This window comes from Thunnus thynnus, chromosome 9, assembly GCF_963924715.1.
Source record: "Thunnus thynnus chromosome 9, fThuThy2.1, whole genome shotgun sequence".
Classification (NCBI taxonomy): domain Eukaryota; kingdom Metazoa; phylum Chordata; class Actinopteri; order Scombriformes; family Scombridae; genus Thunnus; species Thunnus thynnus.
In genome coordinates, this window is record NC_089525.1 from 22,409,548 (window position 1) to 22,430,520 (window position 20,973).

Sequence of the window (20,973 nt, forward strand, 5' to 3'; positions counted from 1 at the left end):
CCATTCAGTCATTTGCATACATTACAGTAATGGAAAGAGAAAAATGTATCAATAAAGCCAAATGAAGTGCTTCCACTAAGCTCTACTTTCTCTCTTTCCTTTTTTCTTCCTTCCTTCTTTTTCTGTTTTTCTTTTTTTTCCATATTTCATAACTGCTGCTGATGGGTCAGGGTGAATTTCTTCACATATTATTACATGGAATGACCTCCCCTAAAAGGTAAGCACATCAGATGACTGATAAAGATGACGGATTTTCACAAATTGTTTGCCCTGGTAATTTATCAGACTTTTTAATGGGTAAAAACCTGAAATTTCTGAGGCCTAAACAAATTAGGAACACTAATCATGCACAGTGAAAAAAACAAAACATAATTTATTGTTGAAGGTTTAATTAAAACTCTGCTGCTTTAGGGCACATATTACATTTAAAATACCTTGCAGTGACCATGGCCTCCTGAAATTAATCTCAGGAAAAAGCTGACAAGAGTCACAGTGAAACAGAGGCACATGTACTCACCTACACACGCACTGTAAATTACTCTTTCCCTTTCTCCCTCTCTCCCTCTCTTTAACACACACACAAACACACGCACACAAATGCAGACTGACTCATTCATCACAGTGCCCAGCAGTCAAGACAACAGAGCTTCACTTAACTTTTTCAGGGTTGCTCAAGCATCAAATGCATGACTTTTAGCTGTTGTTGTTCTTCCATCTGTCACGCTTCAAGGAACCAACATCCTTTTTTTAATCCCAGGGAAAAGTTTAAAAAGGTATGTCTGCCTCGACTCTGCTATCTCATGTGTACCAAAGGAAATGTCAACCCAAAATATACAGTACTGTATTTCACACTGTCATTGTTCCAACACTTTGCTGTGCAACACAGATTAGAGTGCTACCTAAGCTCATTGCAAACACTGGTACTAAAACCTCAGCAAATCAAGCACAGTCTCCGCTTTCTATCTCTTTATCTCTGTTTGCTCCATGTGTATGTGGTTTCATTTTCATCACCATGCTCGCTTGCACAAAGACAGCTCAACATCTGATATCTTAGGAGGTATAAAGTGGTAGAAAATATTGTCCTGGGTGACAGACTTCAGAGAAGTGGGTTAAACTGAGACATAAGAACACAAACACAAATGTCCCACTGTAACAGAGCCACAGCTACTCCAAAAGAAGTGCACAAAATGTACAGTAACTGCATACCTCCTATTATTTTGTGCTGTGAATATCAAGACAAAAACAATTTGGAAGGAGAAAACACCTGTGTTTTCCGCTGCACTAAATCCAAAACCACACAGTAAAAAAAAAAAATATATGTCTGTCACTTTGTTATTATGATTGCATTATTATTAATTTCACGACGTTAGTATAGACCGGAGATGAAATGCAGATCAAACACTCCAGGAAGCTGAGAGAACAAATATGCATACGCTTTGTATCATTTGACTCCTTCCTGTGCCTCGATGTTTCTGCATCCCAAAAAATAACACTGTGAAAATTATGATTTAAAAATATGCTATATGATTATAGCAATTCTCTTCTTTATATTCATAAAAAACAAGGGAAAGGAAACTACCATTATGAAAACACCTAAATAGAACATAACACAGATGGAGAATGAAATATATATGCTTGTCAGTGCTTTCCTACTGGTGCCTACTTTAAATACAGCAAGAACCAAAATAGATCTTATTAAATCCCACTTTAGCCTCCTTCCTGGCACCAAAACTCGATCAGGTGAGATGGGGAGAGAGGGAAAGAGGAGGAAGTGGGGTGTTTCAGGTCATGGCCAGCCAGCTTCTTTCTGCCATTCTCTGGGGAGGAACTCCAGACAGTGAGGGAGAGCCATGCTGCAGTATATCTACACTTCTCCATTTCCTCTCACTCAAGCCTCTAGTTCTTGAAGGAGCCTGGGAATCAATAGTGACATCGGGGGGGCAGAGCAGCTTCCTTGGCTGCCTGTGAGCTGCCACCAGGGAGGCCTTTGCTTAAGTTTTTTTTTTTTTCTTTTTTTTTTTAATTACACAAATTTAAGTGCTCTTCTTTGGGAGCAGATTGTTAATGTGTTAGGAGGCTATTACTCTTATACCACCCAATGTGCAAAGTCAGCCTTAATAAATCTCAGACAAAAGGAAGCAAAAATCAGGTTAAATGCTGTCTTACGTGTGAGCGCCTGGCATATGGAAACGCCTACTCACTTGTTAAATTACTCTTGAGTGATTCTTTCTTTTCTTAATAATGCTGGAGACAAACACAAGAAACACTGCTATCTGATTTACTGTTTTTTTTTCCGTTCTTTTTTTTTTTTTTCATGAAGCACCCTAGCCTCAGGGTATTGACAACAGACTTGATTCCCATCATTGATCAAACCTATACAGTGAAGACCTTTCCTCTCAGAAAGGGCATTCAAGAAAGTGCAGAGACATGGCTAATTCAATTTGGGAGCAGAGATGCTTGGATTTAAGTGAAACACTCCGTTATCAAAACAGGAGAGGTGCCATGAGAGAAGATAGTGCACAAATAGTTGTGTGGAGAGGCTTGTGGCCGGTCAGGAGATGAAATCAGGGATAGGCGATAAGTTGGTGTGAGGGGCTAGAGCCCCTATTAGAGTCCCCCAGGGGACAGGCAGCAGTGGCAGACTGCAGTAAAAATAGCCACAGGCATGATTTCACTCTAGGGAACCAGGGAAGAGTGAAGAGGGAGATCTGATCAACATCTCACAGCACGGCAGCGAGATCCAATCCCTAAGTTGCCTTTGGTGCCACCTATCACACCAAGTGATTTAAACTGCTTACCGCTGCCAGGCAGAACACAAACAGGATACACCTTTGCCAATACTCCCAAAAAAGCGGTACACAAAATGTCCTAATATGCTACAATACAAATGTTGGGAGGCGAATTTAAGTATAGAAGTACGCAAGATGTGAAAATGACCACTATAAAAAGGATATCGACATCTTTTCCACAAACTTATCTTGTTGGTCGTCCGTTTTAGGGAAGTTCTCGATGTCGTTCTCAAGCCTCTGAATGTGACGCTCCATGGTGGTCAAACTGCCTTTTAGGATCTCAGCAGACACTGTAGAAAAAAATGCAACAAAAAAAAAAAACATAATAAATTGGTTAATAACAGCAGTTACACTTCCAGTAATGATATAAACAACACAGATCGCTGAAAAGTTTGTTGAATAAAATCCAGCTATGACTGAGTTAGACTCTGCAAGTTGTGACATACTGACTCCTGCATAATCCATTTTGTGTGGCCTAGAAGTAAGCATGTGTGAATGTGTGTGTGCGTGTGCAGTGTGTGTGTGTCTACAGTGGCTCATTAATCAGTCTGTAATCACTGTTTGCAGAGTTGCTGTGGAATCCACAGTATTCAGATCAGGCCTTTCAAGTGGAGACTTCAAACGGCAAGCTACGTCTTAGGGGATCAGACGGGACAGGAGCATGGATGCAGTATCATGTTTAGGTTGCTGTTAAGGGTTTAGTGTTATTGACACATGCAATCTCTTCCACACACAAATACACATATAGAGTTTCAAAATAACTTGAAAAGGGGAAGAAAGAAAACCCACCGATTAATAGAATATCTTTCTAAAGTTAAAAGTAGAAGGTCACTAAAACATGTGCCTTGATCTCTTTTGAAATGAACCTTCATCTTATGAATATCTGAATTCTGGCCGTACATTTAATTCAATTTCATAGTCAATGCACTTCAATATCTGCTACATTTAGTACACAGAGTACTTCATTGAAAGCATCTCTGTTTTTATTATAACATGCAATTTATTCACAATCTAAATTGCTTTTGATATTCTTTTACAACTAAAGCCCTTGGCCTTTGAGGCACAAACTGACAAGGACAGACAAAAGATAGACACACGATGAAAAAAGAGCTCTGCTAAAGCCTAGTAATCTCCTTTGTTAACCCTTATGTTCAAAGCCAACATTGTATAGTATTGGGAAAACGATGATGGTGATTCTGGGTTAAAGGTCATGTTGTCACCAAAGTAAGAAGGTCTTAAAGTCTTCCTGTTGTGACTGCTTGAGTCAAGAACTGTGTTCATTTGAAAGAGGAAAGGTTGCATAGTCACCAAACCAATAAGATTCTTCCTTATGAGTGCATTAATGTGGATGCATCCTAGTCTAGCCTTCACATGTTGGTTAAAGACAATCAGAAACGCAAACAGACAGGTTGAGACAATAAAACAACCTTCTTGACAGTAAAAAACAAAACAATGAACATACCCTGCTGCATGAATTATGTAGTCTTTGGATGAGTGATTGTTTTGACCTGTACTTAAAATCACTCGTGTCTATGAAATTACACATATGAGTGAATGAACAAATGACTCGTGTCCAACCTTTAGCCAATCACCACCATGTAAGATTTTTTTTTTTTATCATGTATAAACAGTGACTGGTCTATCCTACTTTGTAGCTGGTTACTTCACACACTGAATGATCACCACAATTGGGGCACCAATCAGGGTGATCATCAACAATTTATATTATTTAACCTAAACTACCCCCACATCTACAAGGTTAATTCATCCACTTGACTGTAATTTAAGTGTGAAGAGTGATGAGCGGTGAAATAGACAAGCTGTCAAGAGATGTGGCCTCAGTGACATACGGGTCAAACTTGTCTTGCTGTACATCAATTCTATAGCTTGGATTTTCTCTTTTTGTCATTTTCTGACAATAGGATTGGATGACAAGATTGTGGATCACATGTACTTCCAGCACACCGAAACAACCTTCAACACAAATACAAAAGGTATCTAAAGTGCATTCACACTGGAAAGCACAAAGAAACACACACACACATTCACAGACACACACAAACGACCTGCTGTGATCAGTCTAGAAGCAATACAATAAGAGTAAGGAGTGAGGTCACCGTCATTATTAGACTTTACAGCCAGCTGGCTGGCTGGACGGATCCAGTGACTTGGAGACTCACAATCCCTCCTCCTCAATTCTCACAGAACTGACTCCTGGGGATGACAGTGAGAAAACCACACTATCACATAGCCTATTTCTCTACTGATAGGGCCTCTGAGATCCACATGCTCTTGTCACTATGATCTCAGCCTCACTAATGATGAAAAAAGGAAAGTGAACATCATGAAAGGTGGACAGATGGATGCAAGAGAAGAAACAATTACATCCTCATCAATGTATCACGCCATGGGAAGGTTTTTTGTCATTCATTGCGGGTTATAATAGTTGCTTGTGGCATGAGTAATAGTATTGGGTAATAATTTGGCTGTAACACTCATTACAGTAACCATAGAAGCCAAGAAACAGAGACTGAAGCGAACCATGATGGTGTTTCAAGGGAGCCATTTACAGGATCAGAGTGAAGCCAAGGGACTACAATACAGACTATTGTTTACATGGGAATTATTTATTGTTGAGACAAACTGGCACACATAAATGTGGTGAATAAAGTGTATATAGTGTTTTGATCTTCATACAGAACAGAGTTAACTTATTTATGTATCTTTTGCTGTTATATGTCAGTTTATGCTTTTCAGAAATACATATACATTAATATTACTACCCTTTTTTTGCTCTAATAATCTTGCGTCTACAGAATGTAGCATGGGTTCTTTTGGGATATCATTAGTAAAATTACCACAAAAATAACACTGCTATTTTCAGGGGACAAAACATGGCAACACTGGTATCTTCTGAATACACATTTCAAGTGGATCAGAGGAGGAACAGAGGGGATATAGGGGGTTGTATATTCTGTCTTTCCAAACAGAGAGGATTTGTGAAACATGTAAAATTATTCTAATGACTGCTATCAGCAAGGCCTGCCAGTGTCTTTCAATGATGCTGAAAGAAATATCTCCAGGTTTCTAAGCCAGAGACTGTTTTTCTTAGGTAACTTCTTATGCAAAGAAAAAAAAACATGTCCTTCCTTTAAGTTGTCTGCTGTATTAATTTAGTTGGCTACACTCTTGTCATGCAATTGAAATAACTGCATGTATTGAGTGATGCAAGAAGGACAAGTACAAATATGACAAAAGCCATTTAGTCTTATTTGAAAGACAAGAAGTTAACATGAAGTTAACTTCTGTGAAAAACACAGACGACATAAAAAACTCCTTTGTGGTCAACACCCTTCAGTTACTGATATGAGTTCTGTAATACTGACTCTTGATGGATTACTCATCCCCATGAACAAAAGACAGACAACAAGTATTTCATTAAGCTTTGCCCTGTTTCCTTCAAATAAACTGCCAGGGAAAAATACTGTGTAGCTCACAATACCAAATCAACTGCTATAATGTGAACATGTCAACTTTATATTCAGTCATTTGTAGAAGGGGGCAATTTTCATTTTGATTTATAGACAAATAATACCAATCTTTCATCCAGTGCTCTTGCGATGCCGCCAAAGGTTACAAAGGAAATTGAGATTTATTTTGAACGTTGCTGCCAACATAGCATAAAAGATCAAGTTTTAAATAATCTACACACTTGTGCAAACAAAGACAAATGCAACATAAAACCAAAGGAGAAGGTCGTTCATAAATGGATTCATCGACTTACCCAAGTAAGTGTATGTTTGTGGGTGTGTGAAAAACAGAGATGAGGGGAAGATAAAGACAGACAGACACACATAAGAGATGCATAAACAGAGAGAGTAGAAATAGGCATACTATATGTATACATACATATATATATATATATATATATATACACACAATAAGAGCTACATGAAAGCATTTTCTGACCACTATTTATGTCAACAGACTGAAAACGCTGGTTGAAAACATGCCATCTTTAATGATACAGTGAACTGATAGAGTGACTAAAAGTAAACACAACTGCAGAAACAAGACAAACAATGAGAGGGAGAGGGTGTCTGAATCAGCTTTCACTGCTATTTACATGTTTACTCAATGTGCACACATTTATTTCTAGTGTCTCTCCTTTTAATCCATGTAATATCACCAGTTCTAGCCAGCTGTTTTGGACCGGGATGATCAAATAAGGGGATTAGTTTTAGTTAATTCCAAAAAGGCGTTGTGCCTTAGCTTTAAACTTTTGAGACAAACTACTGATATAATTTCTCCGGTGAAAATCACATGCTAATTAGCACTAAACACAAAATATAGCTGAGGCTGATAGGACTGTCATTTTTGCAGGTATTTGGTCATAGACCAAAGTATTGGACAGATCACATTTTTGACATGATCATGGCCCTATACGTATAGTTACAGGATTACCAAAGTTACTACAATTCATCCTGTGGCGAACATGAATGAACCAAATTTAATGGCTATCCACCCAATAGGTGTCAAGACATTTCTCTTAAAACCTCATATATCAAACTCAAACTAATGGTGGCACTGGGGGAAATGTCAGGGTATCACCCAAGTCGGCAGGATTCAGCACATAAGGACCGTTTTTGTCAATGAAAAATTCAATGGCAATCAGTCCAATAGTTGTTGATATATTTATTTACATTGGATAAAAATCTGTCAACAAGGGACTTACCTTGTTATCAGTATTAACTGAATATGTCTATACAGTACAGTCCAGTATTTCTCTGCAGAAAAAAAAGTCTGTTTGGCTGAGATTGGTGTGGCCATGATAAAATTCAGCACTTAAATATTATGTAAAAGGTCTTTCAAGCTCTAGACATGCTAAAACCTTGAAGAGCCTGGAAGACGTCATCTTACCATAGCCTGTTATCATCCCCTCAAACCTCCTCTCACAGCCTCTTTGCATACTATACAGCACAGGGTGTAAAGACAGGACGACCTTGAGGGGACTCTACACATGACCAAAAACAGATCATGTCCGCCAAAGGGCATATTCATCAGATCACGGTGAAACTGGCTATTGATCAGTAGAATGATACCAAGGCAATGATGAATCTTGTCTTTTTTAAAAGCATTTTGTACAAATTAAAGATATTTTAAATAACCCCCTTCTATAAAGAATAACACAAAGGCTCATATTGTTTTCCCCAAAAAACATCACGCTTTGTCTTTTTTCATTTAGATGTTGGTGGCACCTGAAAGTGAATAGGAGATGAAGTGGGAGGCAGACAAGAGTACAGCCGAGGAAAGAGACAAAAGGATAAACACAACTCTATGTGTTCCCCTTTCAGCAGGAATCAAAGAAGCTCCAGTTGCAGGAGTGAAAGTGATATTGTTGCTGTGACAAAGCAGTCACATTGTTTTTTTTCTGATTACCTCTGATCATGTGATGTTAAAAACAGCAGGCAGGAGAAAGTGGCAAATGAGGAAATTTAATGGACAGCATATACAAAGGAAATGGAAGAAACCTCATGGCACAGTATTAACTGTAAACATGGGTTTTTCAGTTATCAACCGACACGCACATTATATCAGCTTGTTTTGATTTTCAGTTCTGTGCTCTGTTAGGACAAAATATTCCAAGTTACATATCTACTTATAAATAATTAAATGCACTATTTATGTTGCATTATAAATAATTAGACACATATAGAAGAAATAAGATTATTGCATCATACCAAAAAATAGACAACATCTATGATAGACAAATATAATTAAATTCACTCAATAGTGTGGACACAAAGCCACACTATGCACAAACAATCATGTTGCACTAATTGCATGAACACAAAAGGGTAAATCCTTTTTACTTTTGCTCTATTTCCTATTTTAATTTGCATTTTCCTTAAATCCTTCATGTAACAGAACTGTTAACATAATGAAGGATTTGTTTGCTGATTATAACTGATGTCCCTCTGAGAGCAAAACCATAAGGCTACAATATGTAATAGTTAATCTGTAAATACCTACTACTTCAATAATCACAGACTACAGTATTTTAAATAAATCATCAGATGTAATTAATTTGAACGAAAAAATAATTAATATAATGCAGTGTTAAGTTCAATATATATATATATGCTGTATAATCTCATGTTGTATTGATAGAAAACTTGAATGGGAACTGAGGAAGTCTCTGTATGTTATTTTATACCTCAACAAAGTACATACAGTACAGCACATTAGTGGTGTTATTATATTAATTACTGTAACATTAATTATTACAGATACAGCACACTGCTTTATAGCATATCTATAATGCAGTGTACAGGACAGAGTTTTTCCTTGCTGTTGTTGCAGAGTGCTTGCTCATGGGGGAATGTTGGGTCTCGGTAAATTAAAAGAATACAGTCTAGACCTGCTCTATGTGAAAAGTGCCCTGAGATAACTTCTGTTGTGATTTGGCGCTATACTGTATAAATGAAACTGGATTGAACTGAATTGTACGGAGCAATGCAGTATTTATTGTATTTTCTTCCCAGCCGCCACTGGTATCTATAAAAACTAAACCTCTATTTTGCACCGTCAAGTCATCCAATATTCTGAAACTGCAAGATCTATAATGGAAAAGAGTGGAGCACATGAGCATTAACCTGAGAAGAATAAAACATGACATGAGAACTACATAATTTTAAAATTACATTTGAATGGAAGTAGGGAGTGGAGCCAAAAAGCAAAAGTACAGCAGACACCAAAAAACCACACTTCACTATACCCCGCACTCTACAAGGAGGCCTTGTTTACAATGGGGGTCATGTCTGTGGGACTTTATTGCTTTTGGCAGCCATCGGAGCTGCAGCCCGGTGCCAGATCTCTGGAGGAATTACAAATGGAGTCAATTACAATATATTTTGATGCATGGGAAAGTTTAGACATTGACCTGAGGTGATGACAATTCCCCAGGAAGTGCTGAGGAAATCAGTCAGGGTGATGTGCTGGTGCTGTTTGTGAGTCTGTGCCCTCTGCAATAAAATGAATAAGGAACTCACCGGGGCACAGTGGTTTACCTCCTCTCTCCCGACAATGAACCACCTAAATGCTTGTCATGCACTTACTTGAAGATAGTAATTTCTCTTTGCCAAAACATTTTTTTTTTTCTTTGATATTGTTATGATACATTTCTGGTGTCACAAACATGATGGTTTTGTATGGTATGAGGTACGAGTACAGAGCCTTTTTTTAAGGTAGGAATTTGGTGCCTGCCTTCAAAAACCACCAATGAGAGGTAAGTGACCATAGCCTGAGGACTCGAGCAAGTTGGATGCTTGCTTTATACAAATATCAGTGGTAGCTGTGTTGTTGAAACGAGTGAGCTGTCAGTGAAATAAATGGCTGAGCTGGAGGATCTTTTTGAGAAAAACTCAGGTCTGTCCTAATAAAGGTAAATGAACAGATGCATGGTCTCTAGTATCTTTTAAAGCCACACATGCTGTTACAAGAACTAATTAATAACAGTTTGCTAATGACTGTTCAGTGCCTCAAAGACTGACAAAACTCCTCTTATTATACAATTATCGTGAACCGTGTCTAATCTGTCCCGATGCTCACAATCTTGCAGACATCATCCACAAGTAAATACATATGCATGTAATTCTAACATAATGATAAAGGTAAATAAGCAACTTGTTATGTCAAATACTTCAAACCAGATTACATTCACAGGAACAAGGAGATTCTGGCGGCAGGGGAAGGACATGACTCTTTTGAGTGCTGTAGACTGGAGAGATGCAGGAGGCAGCGGTCATAATAGCCTGCAGAGGTTGACTCATGCCTCTTACCTCATTCGCAACTTCAAAGTTGCACCTTATCACATAACCGGGGCTACTTCACCTGACACCTCTAAGGGACACACTTCACTTGACATTTCTAGATTCAAGAGACCCAAAACCTTACTTGACTTATTGACTGGCTTGAGCTCTGTAAAATAAAAAAATGGAACAATCATAGAGCAGTAAATACATTGAGTGTATTTATGATTTGAGTCTTTGATTTGATTTGTCACAATATAACAGATTATTGTAAATAGCCATGACACAAACAGCTAAAATACAAAGTACGGTGTCGACTGGGTCTGCTCTGCAGGAGAAATAAAAAAGAAGTGTAATTTCTACGTTTACTAGAAAGTAAACATTTAAAATTCATGACTGACAATTTTTGTGGTGGCACAACAAGCAGCACAAGCAGTGCTATGCTAGTTAGGCATTTCCTTGACCTTGAAATTCACTTTGCCCATCTGAGTGGTATTTTGGTGTTGAGCGCAGTGCTCGTTTTCATTTGGTAGAAATTGGGTCTTTGATGTTGTGCTGAAGTTAGAAGTCTCAGAACCACGCTGACGTCACTTCACTGTCATTTTACTTGAAGCAAATACGCTGCAATAACAGAATATAACTTAAAATGTAGATTTTACTATTTTAATTAAGCATTCTACATTCAGTAGAGGTGTTAAAATCATCATCAAAAAATAATGTTTAATGTTATAATGTTACCGATAAAGCAGTCTGCATTAATTTGTTAATTGATATGGGTGAGTTAGTGGTTAGTTTATTAAATCCATGCAGCCATCTGAAGGCAGGAGGACAGATACTGTATGTGTATATAAACCTGCAGCCTCTGATTTGCGCCAGAGCGCAGTGCCATTACCCATGGCCATCCACTGTGTTTACCTTGATTAAATCACATGCAAATGAAACCAGGCTGTCACAAAATAACCACACGTACATCTACACACATCAGACTGGTCAGTCGGTATTCTTTTTATGTGGGAGACACCAGTGTTCATCAATACAGTGCGCCAACTTTGGCTAAAGTGCCGTCTCATGTTTTATTCTTTCCTGTGCATCGCTGTGCTGTCACATCAATTACAGTATGAACCATTTGGAATTAAAACTGAAATAGCAAGGGATTTATGTGATCATACAAACAACTTCACCAACATTTAAAATAATTTCTGTCATCTTTGTGATATGATTATCTGTTAAAAAACAGACCATTTGCCTTCGGTTGCAGATTTGTGCTACTGTGTCTTCACATCACAATGCTCTACCCCTTCCAGACAACAATATGATCACCTCGAGAAGTGTGTTTCCATTTCTTGTCATGCTTCACTATGATTAGGACAGCTATTTCAGAGTTAAGAGATCACTGATGTGACTGGCAGAGATTGTATTTATTAAACACCACATTTAATTTATTTGAACTTATTTATTAATCAGCCCCTGATCTAGATTCCTTTTCATCTTGCCCTTTTGCACTTTTCAGTATTTTGGCCACTTGGGGATGGTGGAACAACGTGTAAACACAGCATCTGACATAGTATTATCTTATGAAGTTGCTAGGGCTGACATAGTAGCAAACAATCATTAATTTACGTTTCTACCAGAAATAGAGACACATTATAATTCATACATGTGTCTGGCCGTCTGACAGATGAAAGTCAAATATTCACTCTGCTTTTAGCTTGTTGTTTTCTTTAGTAGTGGAGGAGATTCAAAACTTATGTCTTTGTCTCAAATATGATTTCTCTAAGACTTGAGGATGTCTGAAACAGAAAATTAAGATTAATTAGGAGAAAAATTACAGGGTTCCACCACAAGCAGTGCATAGACCTCTAATAATAATGATACAGTAATTCATGGTGAGCCTGATTCATTTCAGTTGCATTTATCTACAGAATAACAGGTCAGGATGGTGGTTTGAAGAGTGGTCAGCCAACTCACTATTATCTTGCTTTTTGGGAATCCTTCAGCTGTACAGGACTCCTAACCTGCAAGCAGTAAATTAAACACTGCAGCCACAATACTGCTCCTTTAACCTTTAGTAACTATAATTAGTTAAGTCAATATTGTTTTTAATACTTACGGAGTTTAATTCTGAGGAAAAGCATATTTTTGCATAATCTCAGTGGGACACTGATTCATTAACACCAGCGTCAAGGTCAACTAGCTTTGAGTAAGTGATGGACAGTAGGTGCCTTGATTGTAAGTCTTTATCTTTTTTTATGTTTTTATTTGTTTATTTTTTTAATATATATTTTTTTCTCTGGTACATATTCACTTCCAAAACATCTTGCTTAGTTTTTTCTGTTTCAGTGCTCATCCTGTGTCTTAGTCACTCTTTGTTCTCTTCTTTTCTCAGACTCTCCCTTTCCCCCCTGTCATTTGGCTTTCTGTTCCCATTTGCAGCTCAAGAGCTCCCTCTGTGAGAGATACTGTTGCCAGACAGAGGAAATTCTTTATATGGGCACATTTACACAAATATTCTCCTATTATATATTTTTTATATTATATTTTCAGATGAGTTTGACTCTTCCTATACAGTCTCTAAATCAACAATGGTATGGTTTGTTTGGCTATGTTTTCTCGTGATGATGGAAATGAATCATGAATGCAGTATGGTGGTCTGTCAAAGACATTATAAAAATATAACAACTTAATAGAAGTAGTAGTATTCAGTAACATTATTAATGACAATTAGTGTCTTAAGATCAGGTCCATTGGTATTTAACACAATGGTTGTACTTCAGCACTGAAATCTTCAAGAAAAACTGGTGTATATGTCCATGTAAGTAAAATGTATTAGGATTAGTCTGTCTTAAACTCAGAGTGAAATGTTTGATCTCCCATAGACACATTTCTGAATTTAACTATTTCTTTAGACATTTAATTACACTACAGTATGTGTATGTTGAAATTATCATTTGGGCCACTGAGCATATTTCAGAAATTAGAGTCTTCAATGCTTAACTGTCTGCACATGTGCGGTGGTGCGTGACTCATGAGAAGAGTGTGAGGGTGGGTGATGATTCAAGCGCTGTGTTTGCCTCCCTCTCCTCCTTTTGTTGATGAAGCAGGTAGAGATATCTGTCCCCTTAATCACCACATATGATTCTCAGAAAACCTACAGGATCATCCACTACGTGTCCTTGCTTTTCCATAAAAAGGCATAAAATAGATCATTACACAGCCTTTGTCATGGAAGGGGTTTCTTTTTTTTCAAAACTGGATTCTTTTATGTTTGTGTTCCCAGGTTATTCACATCTTTGATAAGTATGACTCAGTTACTGTAGGTCTACATCTGTTTTTTTAGCGGTAGATTTTATTTTGAATCTTTAAGGAATATTTTTTTCATTTTGGGAAGTATGTTTATTTGCTTTCTTGCTGAGAGGTACATAAGAAGATTGATACCACTCTCACAAGTATGAGTGTTATCAATCTTCTCATCTTACTCTCTGCAAGAAAGCAAACAAGGCATATTTCCCAACATGTTGATTCCTTTAAATGTATGGCTTCAGTGACAGACAATGGGGCTCTTATACTAAAAGTAAAATCGCTGCAATGTTGATATTTCAAACATCAACATGAAGAGACTTCAAAGAGCTACCGCCAATTATTTCAGCTTTTTTTGGGCAAATTGTTTTGTTTTCCTTTCTTCTTGTCTATAACGTGGTCGCATCTGAAAGAAAATTAGAATTCCTGTCCATTCTGCTGACAGTACATCTCACATCATGGCCCCCATGTGACCGCACTACCCAGCAGTCCAGTGGTTCAACAATGAGGAACGTCAGCCCTTAATCACACTGTGTTTGATTTACACCATCCATCCGTGGAGACAGCAATCCTTTACATTTTCCAAGCATTGCTCTGTGAGCTCTAGCAATCATGCCAATTCCTGCCATCACCATCCCTGATTATTGATGAGATTTAGATGGAAATTATGTATTCACTGAAGGAGAAAAGACAGCCAGGCTCTTCTTGATTGGCTTTAAGCTGAACTGTCATACTGAAGAGGCATCTGTTAGATGGTAGGTCACGTCCCCTCAGCATATTGGTTTTATCTTCCATCGCAGACGACTAGTTATGGTTCCCTAACAACAGAAGTGGAGCAGAGGATGGGAAGGTGAACTGAATGCATTAAATAGGCTCACTGACTGGAGGATGTGGAACTGGGTACAAGGTATTTGGCAGTGGCAGCAGGAATACATTCTGAATTATTTAGTTAAAGGCACAGTCCTCGATCTAAATGCAGCAAAGGTATGTTAGAGCCGTCAACCTTTGCGTCTTATGCATGTGCATTCAAGGCACCAAATTGAGAAGATTATGAGATCATAAACTATTTTGAAATTGAAGGAAACAATAAATGTATACTGAATATTTTCTCTTTTACATACCACCGGCTTACACCAAAATGATTCCATTTCATTAGAAACCTTAGTTATTAGTTATTTAGTCATTAGTTATTTTTTCACTGGGAGTCTGTGTTAGTGTCTACACAGTTATACTACACACTTCTGCTATTTCTGGATGTTCAGGGATGTTTCTTGGCATCAACCTTTTGACAGCAGGTTTGTGGGCCTGTAACACCTGCAACCAAACTGTGTTTGAAAATGTGATGTTTTGGTATCAAATGTCAAATTCACATTTTCTTATAACTCCTTGTGGTTGCACAACAACTAACAAGTAACAGGCTAGGATCTAGCATTGTCCAGACCAATCAACACAAATAAACCTGTGTGGCCCTGTGCAGGAAAAATAACAACTTTGCAAGCACTGCTGTCTGAGTGGTTCCTAATTTATAGACAGTTCAGCAGAGGTCTGAATATCTGAACATTTTTGATAAGTCTGGGTCACTTACTGTAAAAAATATGGACGTAGCCACCGTGACGTCAACCATTGGTTTCTGAAGAGTGGTTTTGAAGCTCAAAATGGCTGTCACCATCTTGGCAGTACATGACCCCGCCTCACTCCCGGCTAATCCAAAGGGCAAAGAGGTGGAGCTGAGGCGGGCCAAATGAAGCTTGGTTGCTGAAACAAGCGACCTAGCGGTTAGCTACACTAAAAGCAGCCACGTCCTTAATTATGCATAACTTTATGGCTAAATAAAATTTAAACGGGTGAGTTATAAAAAAAATCAACCCCCGTACAGTTGTCATGAAAGGAGAAACTGTGTTTTGTACCAGACTGTAAACTTGTTTATTTCTGCTGTAAAGTTGGGCATTTTAACATGGGGGTCTATGGGGATTGACTCGCTTTTGGAGCCAGCCTCAAGTGGCCATTTGAGGAACTACAGTTTTTGGCACTTCCACATGGGCTTCATTTTTCAGACCCGGAGGTTGCTGCTTGGTCTGGGTGGGTTTTTAAAAAAAGGTGCTGATGAGAGTGAACCAAAACAGTTACAATTATGGGCCGTACAACAAAATCAATGCTCTAAAACTGGGAACTGTAGAGTCTGGAAAAATTCACAAGAGACCACTTCACATACACAAAGTCATCAGATCAATTTTTAATATAAAAACACTGATTACAGTGGTTCAATTCTTAACTCCATTTTGAGAGGACACCATGCTGTTTTCCTTAATTTCGTGGGATAAAACAACCCTTCTTTAATTTCAAATTAGGGAGGTGAGTGAATTCCACAGAGACATGGAGAGTTGCCTCACCCCCAGACCCCTGAATTGATCTCTTTGCCGAGTGGGGGTCTGACAACATGATACTGACCAAAGTTAAACACTGTTACAAAATGGAGATTGAATAGACCTCCTGAGAGGCCATTTCTGACCAATAACTAAATTATGGCCTGAATTAAAAGTATAAATGACCTTTGGGGTCATTTGAACCAGGAGAAAGGACCGATAACTCAACACCCATGGACAGAAAACCCCACTCCTTATCCACACAGACCAGAGTCATAAACATTAACTCATATTCCTGAAGGACATTCATTGCGTCTCTCTGCAAACCTGAGCCAAATCTGAAGTTGTGTGTATTAAATGTCTAATCATCATGTAAATCATATCATGTTGTTTGTTATAAAAAAAAATCATAAAGAATGGTATAACTTTGATAACTATGCTATAATCTATTGAGAATGTATATTAAATTTTGATTTTATTACATTTTGTTGTATGTAACAATATGCTCCATCGATAAGGTTAGAACTTCATGTTGAATTTCATGCGTTAAGAGGTAATGAATATTTATACGGTAACTATGCAATGATATTTAAAATCACTTCAGTGTTTAACTTTTGCTCTAATAACCTTCTTGACAATCATATTTTAATCGTTAAATTACATAAGTAGTTGTATTGAAAGAATGAAGTTTAGGAATGTAAAGATAAAATGTGTGAATAATTTCAGGTTCAGTATTTTCTTTTATTATGAAATAATAGTCAAATTGAATGTTTCTGTATTATTAAGGAAGAGTTATGTTGAATTTATATTTGAAATTGTTTCTGAAATATTATCTAGTCACATTATTGTTGCTTTAAACTTTTATTTCACTACTAGATGTGTAGATGGTTTGAGAGGGTGGACTCATTGAAGGCTGAATGTCTTAACATCAGGAGAAGCGTTAATATGAATGTTAATGTTTGGTATGTTGATAGGAAGGATCAACTTAAAATGAAATTAATGTATAATGCTGAACTGTTTTTCTGAATGGTTTTACTGTTACAATGGTACAATGGTTTTATTGGTTACAAGGTGACATGAAGTATTCAGACATAGTGACTCCGGACTGTGAATTAGCATTTAAAACTCAAAACTTAATTCTCCAGTGTAGAAACTTACCATCCAAAGTCAAAGTCAGACATACCTTAAAGTCCAAAAACAAAGACAATTCGGTGTGAAAACGTTTAAAACACACCCAAACTCCGCCTGTCTTATCTAAACTTATAAAGACAACCTCAGAGGGATTTCTCTTTGAGCTGGTTTCTAGAAACTCATGAACCAAGATACAATTCTTCTATTATGTCTCTTTTCCTTTTGCTTTTGACTAAGTATGTGAATATGTTAATCTTTTACTGAAACAAGTTCAGTTTGTTCTTATTTAATTTGTAACATTAAGTCTCTTGTTTCCACGTACGGTATTTCATTTTTGGAGTTTATCTGCTACTGAGTAAAGATTTGAGCGTAGCCAGGAAAGTTTATTCGGCACTCAACTAAGATTACAAGAAGCCAGCGAAAGCCCGAATCCTCAACTCAAACTGAAACGTCGCTTTGAAGAAGACAGCAACGCTTAAAGCTAGATCTTGGCCTGCTTGCTGACAGCACTACGACCAACTGGGAGTTAAGCCGACAGACTCTTTCACAGCAGCCTGAAACAAGGCTTAACTCCTCTTCACTAGTGGTTCAACACCGCTGCATCACCAAAGACTCACCTATAACACCGCCCAAGCTGGGCTGCACTGCTCAACACTGCAGCTAACTACAGCTCAAGCCAAAACAATGCTGGACCTGCTGAGATGACACCAACTACAACAAAACCCATCGAGAGTAAGGCATAATATGGCTTTGTGATCAAGGGTTGATGTCAAATAATGCCAAAATTAAAAAGATAATTTCTTTAGAGAAGTTGAGTTAGCTTTCCTTTAGCATTCCCACTGCAATTCGTTAGCCTTGAGTCACACACTTTGAGCCACTATTTCTAAACAATTTTCTTTATTATTATCATCTAAAGGCCTTATTATTCTTTTTCTTTATTATCTTATGCTTTATCATGTATCCTCAAGATGTAAGCTATTAATAAATGTTTTCATTAATCCTAAGAAGTTGTTGTTTTTTCGAGAGAGCAGCGGAAACAGAGGTCACTGCTTTGAAAAGAACTTACAGTTATGAGAATGATTACTTGATCAATCTGAGAATTAAATTCAAGCTTTACTGTTTCCTCCAGACAATAAAGGTTCCTTATCGGAGGTGTTGCCCTGATTATACAAGGTTTTATATTTATTAATGCCTAATATTCTTACACGTGACTGCTTTTAACAGCAGTGCAAATGTTTAAAAGTAGTATTCTTCTTCAAATTTACTTTGGATCTTTGAAAATAAGCTTGCATAAATTTAAATTAGTACTTGCTAAAATAATATAAATATAATACAAAATATAGGTGCCTATAGTTTCTAAAAAAGATGCTATACAGCAGGCATGTAGGTTACATATACTTGTTCTACTTCTGCTTGTCGCTGTGCTGTGACCTACATGTAACTGCCCAAATTAGGACTTCCTGTGTCCCTATATCACACTAATAAAGTAGATGCGGGGAGATTCATATCCCTTGCACGACGAGAAAGGTCAGATCAATTCTCCCACCAACCATATCTGTCTTCATTTAGCAGCCACCATATAAACACTTCATAGGACATAACACCTCTTAAGAAACATATGTATAAATAAATGTACAATCATGAAGTGTTTAAAACAAGGATGTGTTCAGTTTTCATTTGGCTGGAGTGTCACCATCTCTTTTGTTTTTCATCTACATGAGACAAGGAGACGCAGTACACACCATTGCCGAGCCATAAACACAGCCCCTTTCCACCTCAGGCAATCCTTAAACTCATCAGCAATGTAATGAGACTTTCGAGCTGAGAGATGAATTAACTGGAAGGGGTTAGTAATGGCATGGGCTGATGTCATTTCATGTCAGTACATGTACATTCAGGAATTTACTGAAGTTGAAATACCAGAATTTCCTTAAGCTTTAAGAGATCTCTAACTCACCAAAGTGATTTAGATCAATCCGATTTAAGTTAAAAGAAACATTAAAATTATAAATTAAATTAAATGACGTTGAAAACATTAAAGTGAACGCTCTTGCATCCCTTAATGATTCAGAGTTAGTGTGAATGTTTGATATTGGTGTACTGAGTTCAATTAGAGAAAAAAGGTTATGTATACCAGCTGTAATAGGGCAAACATACAGTATAGTACATTTCTGTGAAGGGTAATAGTGTACGTATACTGTATGGGACTAGTGACAAAAACAACAAAGCTCAAACAGTTTGTATCTCACCCATAATTGCATTTAAACAACAGAGTGACCATGCACTGCAACAAATATGCACTAGCAAACACCACCACCACAGTCAGGTTCTCAGAAATGTCACTAGGTCTGACTTAGTAAGATTCAGACATGAGACCAATTTAAAGGGAAAAATAATCAATTTCCCATCTAAAGATTGGGTACATTTTATCAAATTTTTGAGAAAATGGACATAAGAAAATGTGAATCACTGCATATGTCCATCTACTATGATTTGGCGCCTCAAGACAAACTGTTGGTGGCACTAAATCTCCAGTCCAGTGCTATTAAATCAGTAATTACTGCAAAAGAGCCCCAGTTTAGTCTCAAGCAATAGGAAACCATGTGGAAAACATAATGGAAATATGGCATTTACTTGTTTGTTTCATGCATTATTTTGAGGAATGTTGCAGTCTCATCATTGGAGTTTTATGCTATTTTTCAGCTTTACAGTGGAATGAGAGCTTGAGTGACATTTAAGTCACATACTTCAAGAACATCATTTATTTGCTAAGTCTATTTTCATTGCACTTTGTCATATTTTGTTTTTATTCATACACCAACTTTTCCACCTCGGCCAAGAGCATACACTTTTTTTTTTTGTTGATATTTTGTAATGTTATGAAAGCTCTTAATGTCATCAAACTCTCAGACTGTGGACAGAGAGAAGACTTCTGATGACTACGCTCAGTTGTGTGAATTGTTTCAGGTGCTCAGTGCCAATGGGCTGGTAAAAAACATTAGGAAAACAGAACTGCAAAAGACATAGTACAGGGGTGTTTATGCTGTTATCCTGTAGCCCCAAGCAGCTTCATTGTGTGCTCCCATTTAGCCATTACTTAGGGGGGTTTGTAGCTTGCAGCCAGTCAGCCTATTGTAATAACCAACAGCTTTAGGCTTTGCTGAATGTTGTCCCTGCCGTGAATATACATTACTACCCTATGAATATAGGTCACTAAGAAAATGAAATTTTAACCTTCAAAGTACCAGAGATATTTTTGCAAAACATATCCTAAGGGGGAATTATTATTACAAAATGATTTCAGTCACTGGAGAGACAGTTTTCCTTCAGGCTAATTTATGCTGCTTTTATACTGCCTTAAGACAATCTTTCTAAATGCTACCAAATTTGAACTGTAGAACGCAAATACAGTATAGTTACAATTGTAACTGGTTTTCTGAAAGGACGAAAGTCACAATGGGCTGATTGTCATGTATGTATCAAAATAACAAGCTGTCCATTCATACTGTATAAGGAGCCATTTGATCACCAGGTAATTCAACATATAGGCCTTATTAGGAAAATGCCAATTCATATATTGCC

General features: G+C 37.4%; 1 protein-coding gene across 7 annotated transcripts in view; it reads right to left on the bottom strand.

Moving 5' to 3' along the window:
- The window catches only part of diaph2 (diaphanous-related formin 2), a 381,473-nt gene that overhangs the window by 103,476 nt on the left and 257,024 nt on the right, over positions 1-20,973 (bottom strand). For all 7 annotated transcript variants that reach the window (XM_067599729.1, XM_067599728.1, XM_067599726.1 and 4 more), the window contains one exon: positions 2,955-3,079. In XM_067599729.1, the coding sequence (XP_067455830.1) occupies positions 2,955-3,079 (125 nt within the window). The remainder of the gene's footprint in view (positions 1-2,954; positions 3,080-20,973) is intronic.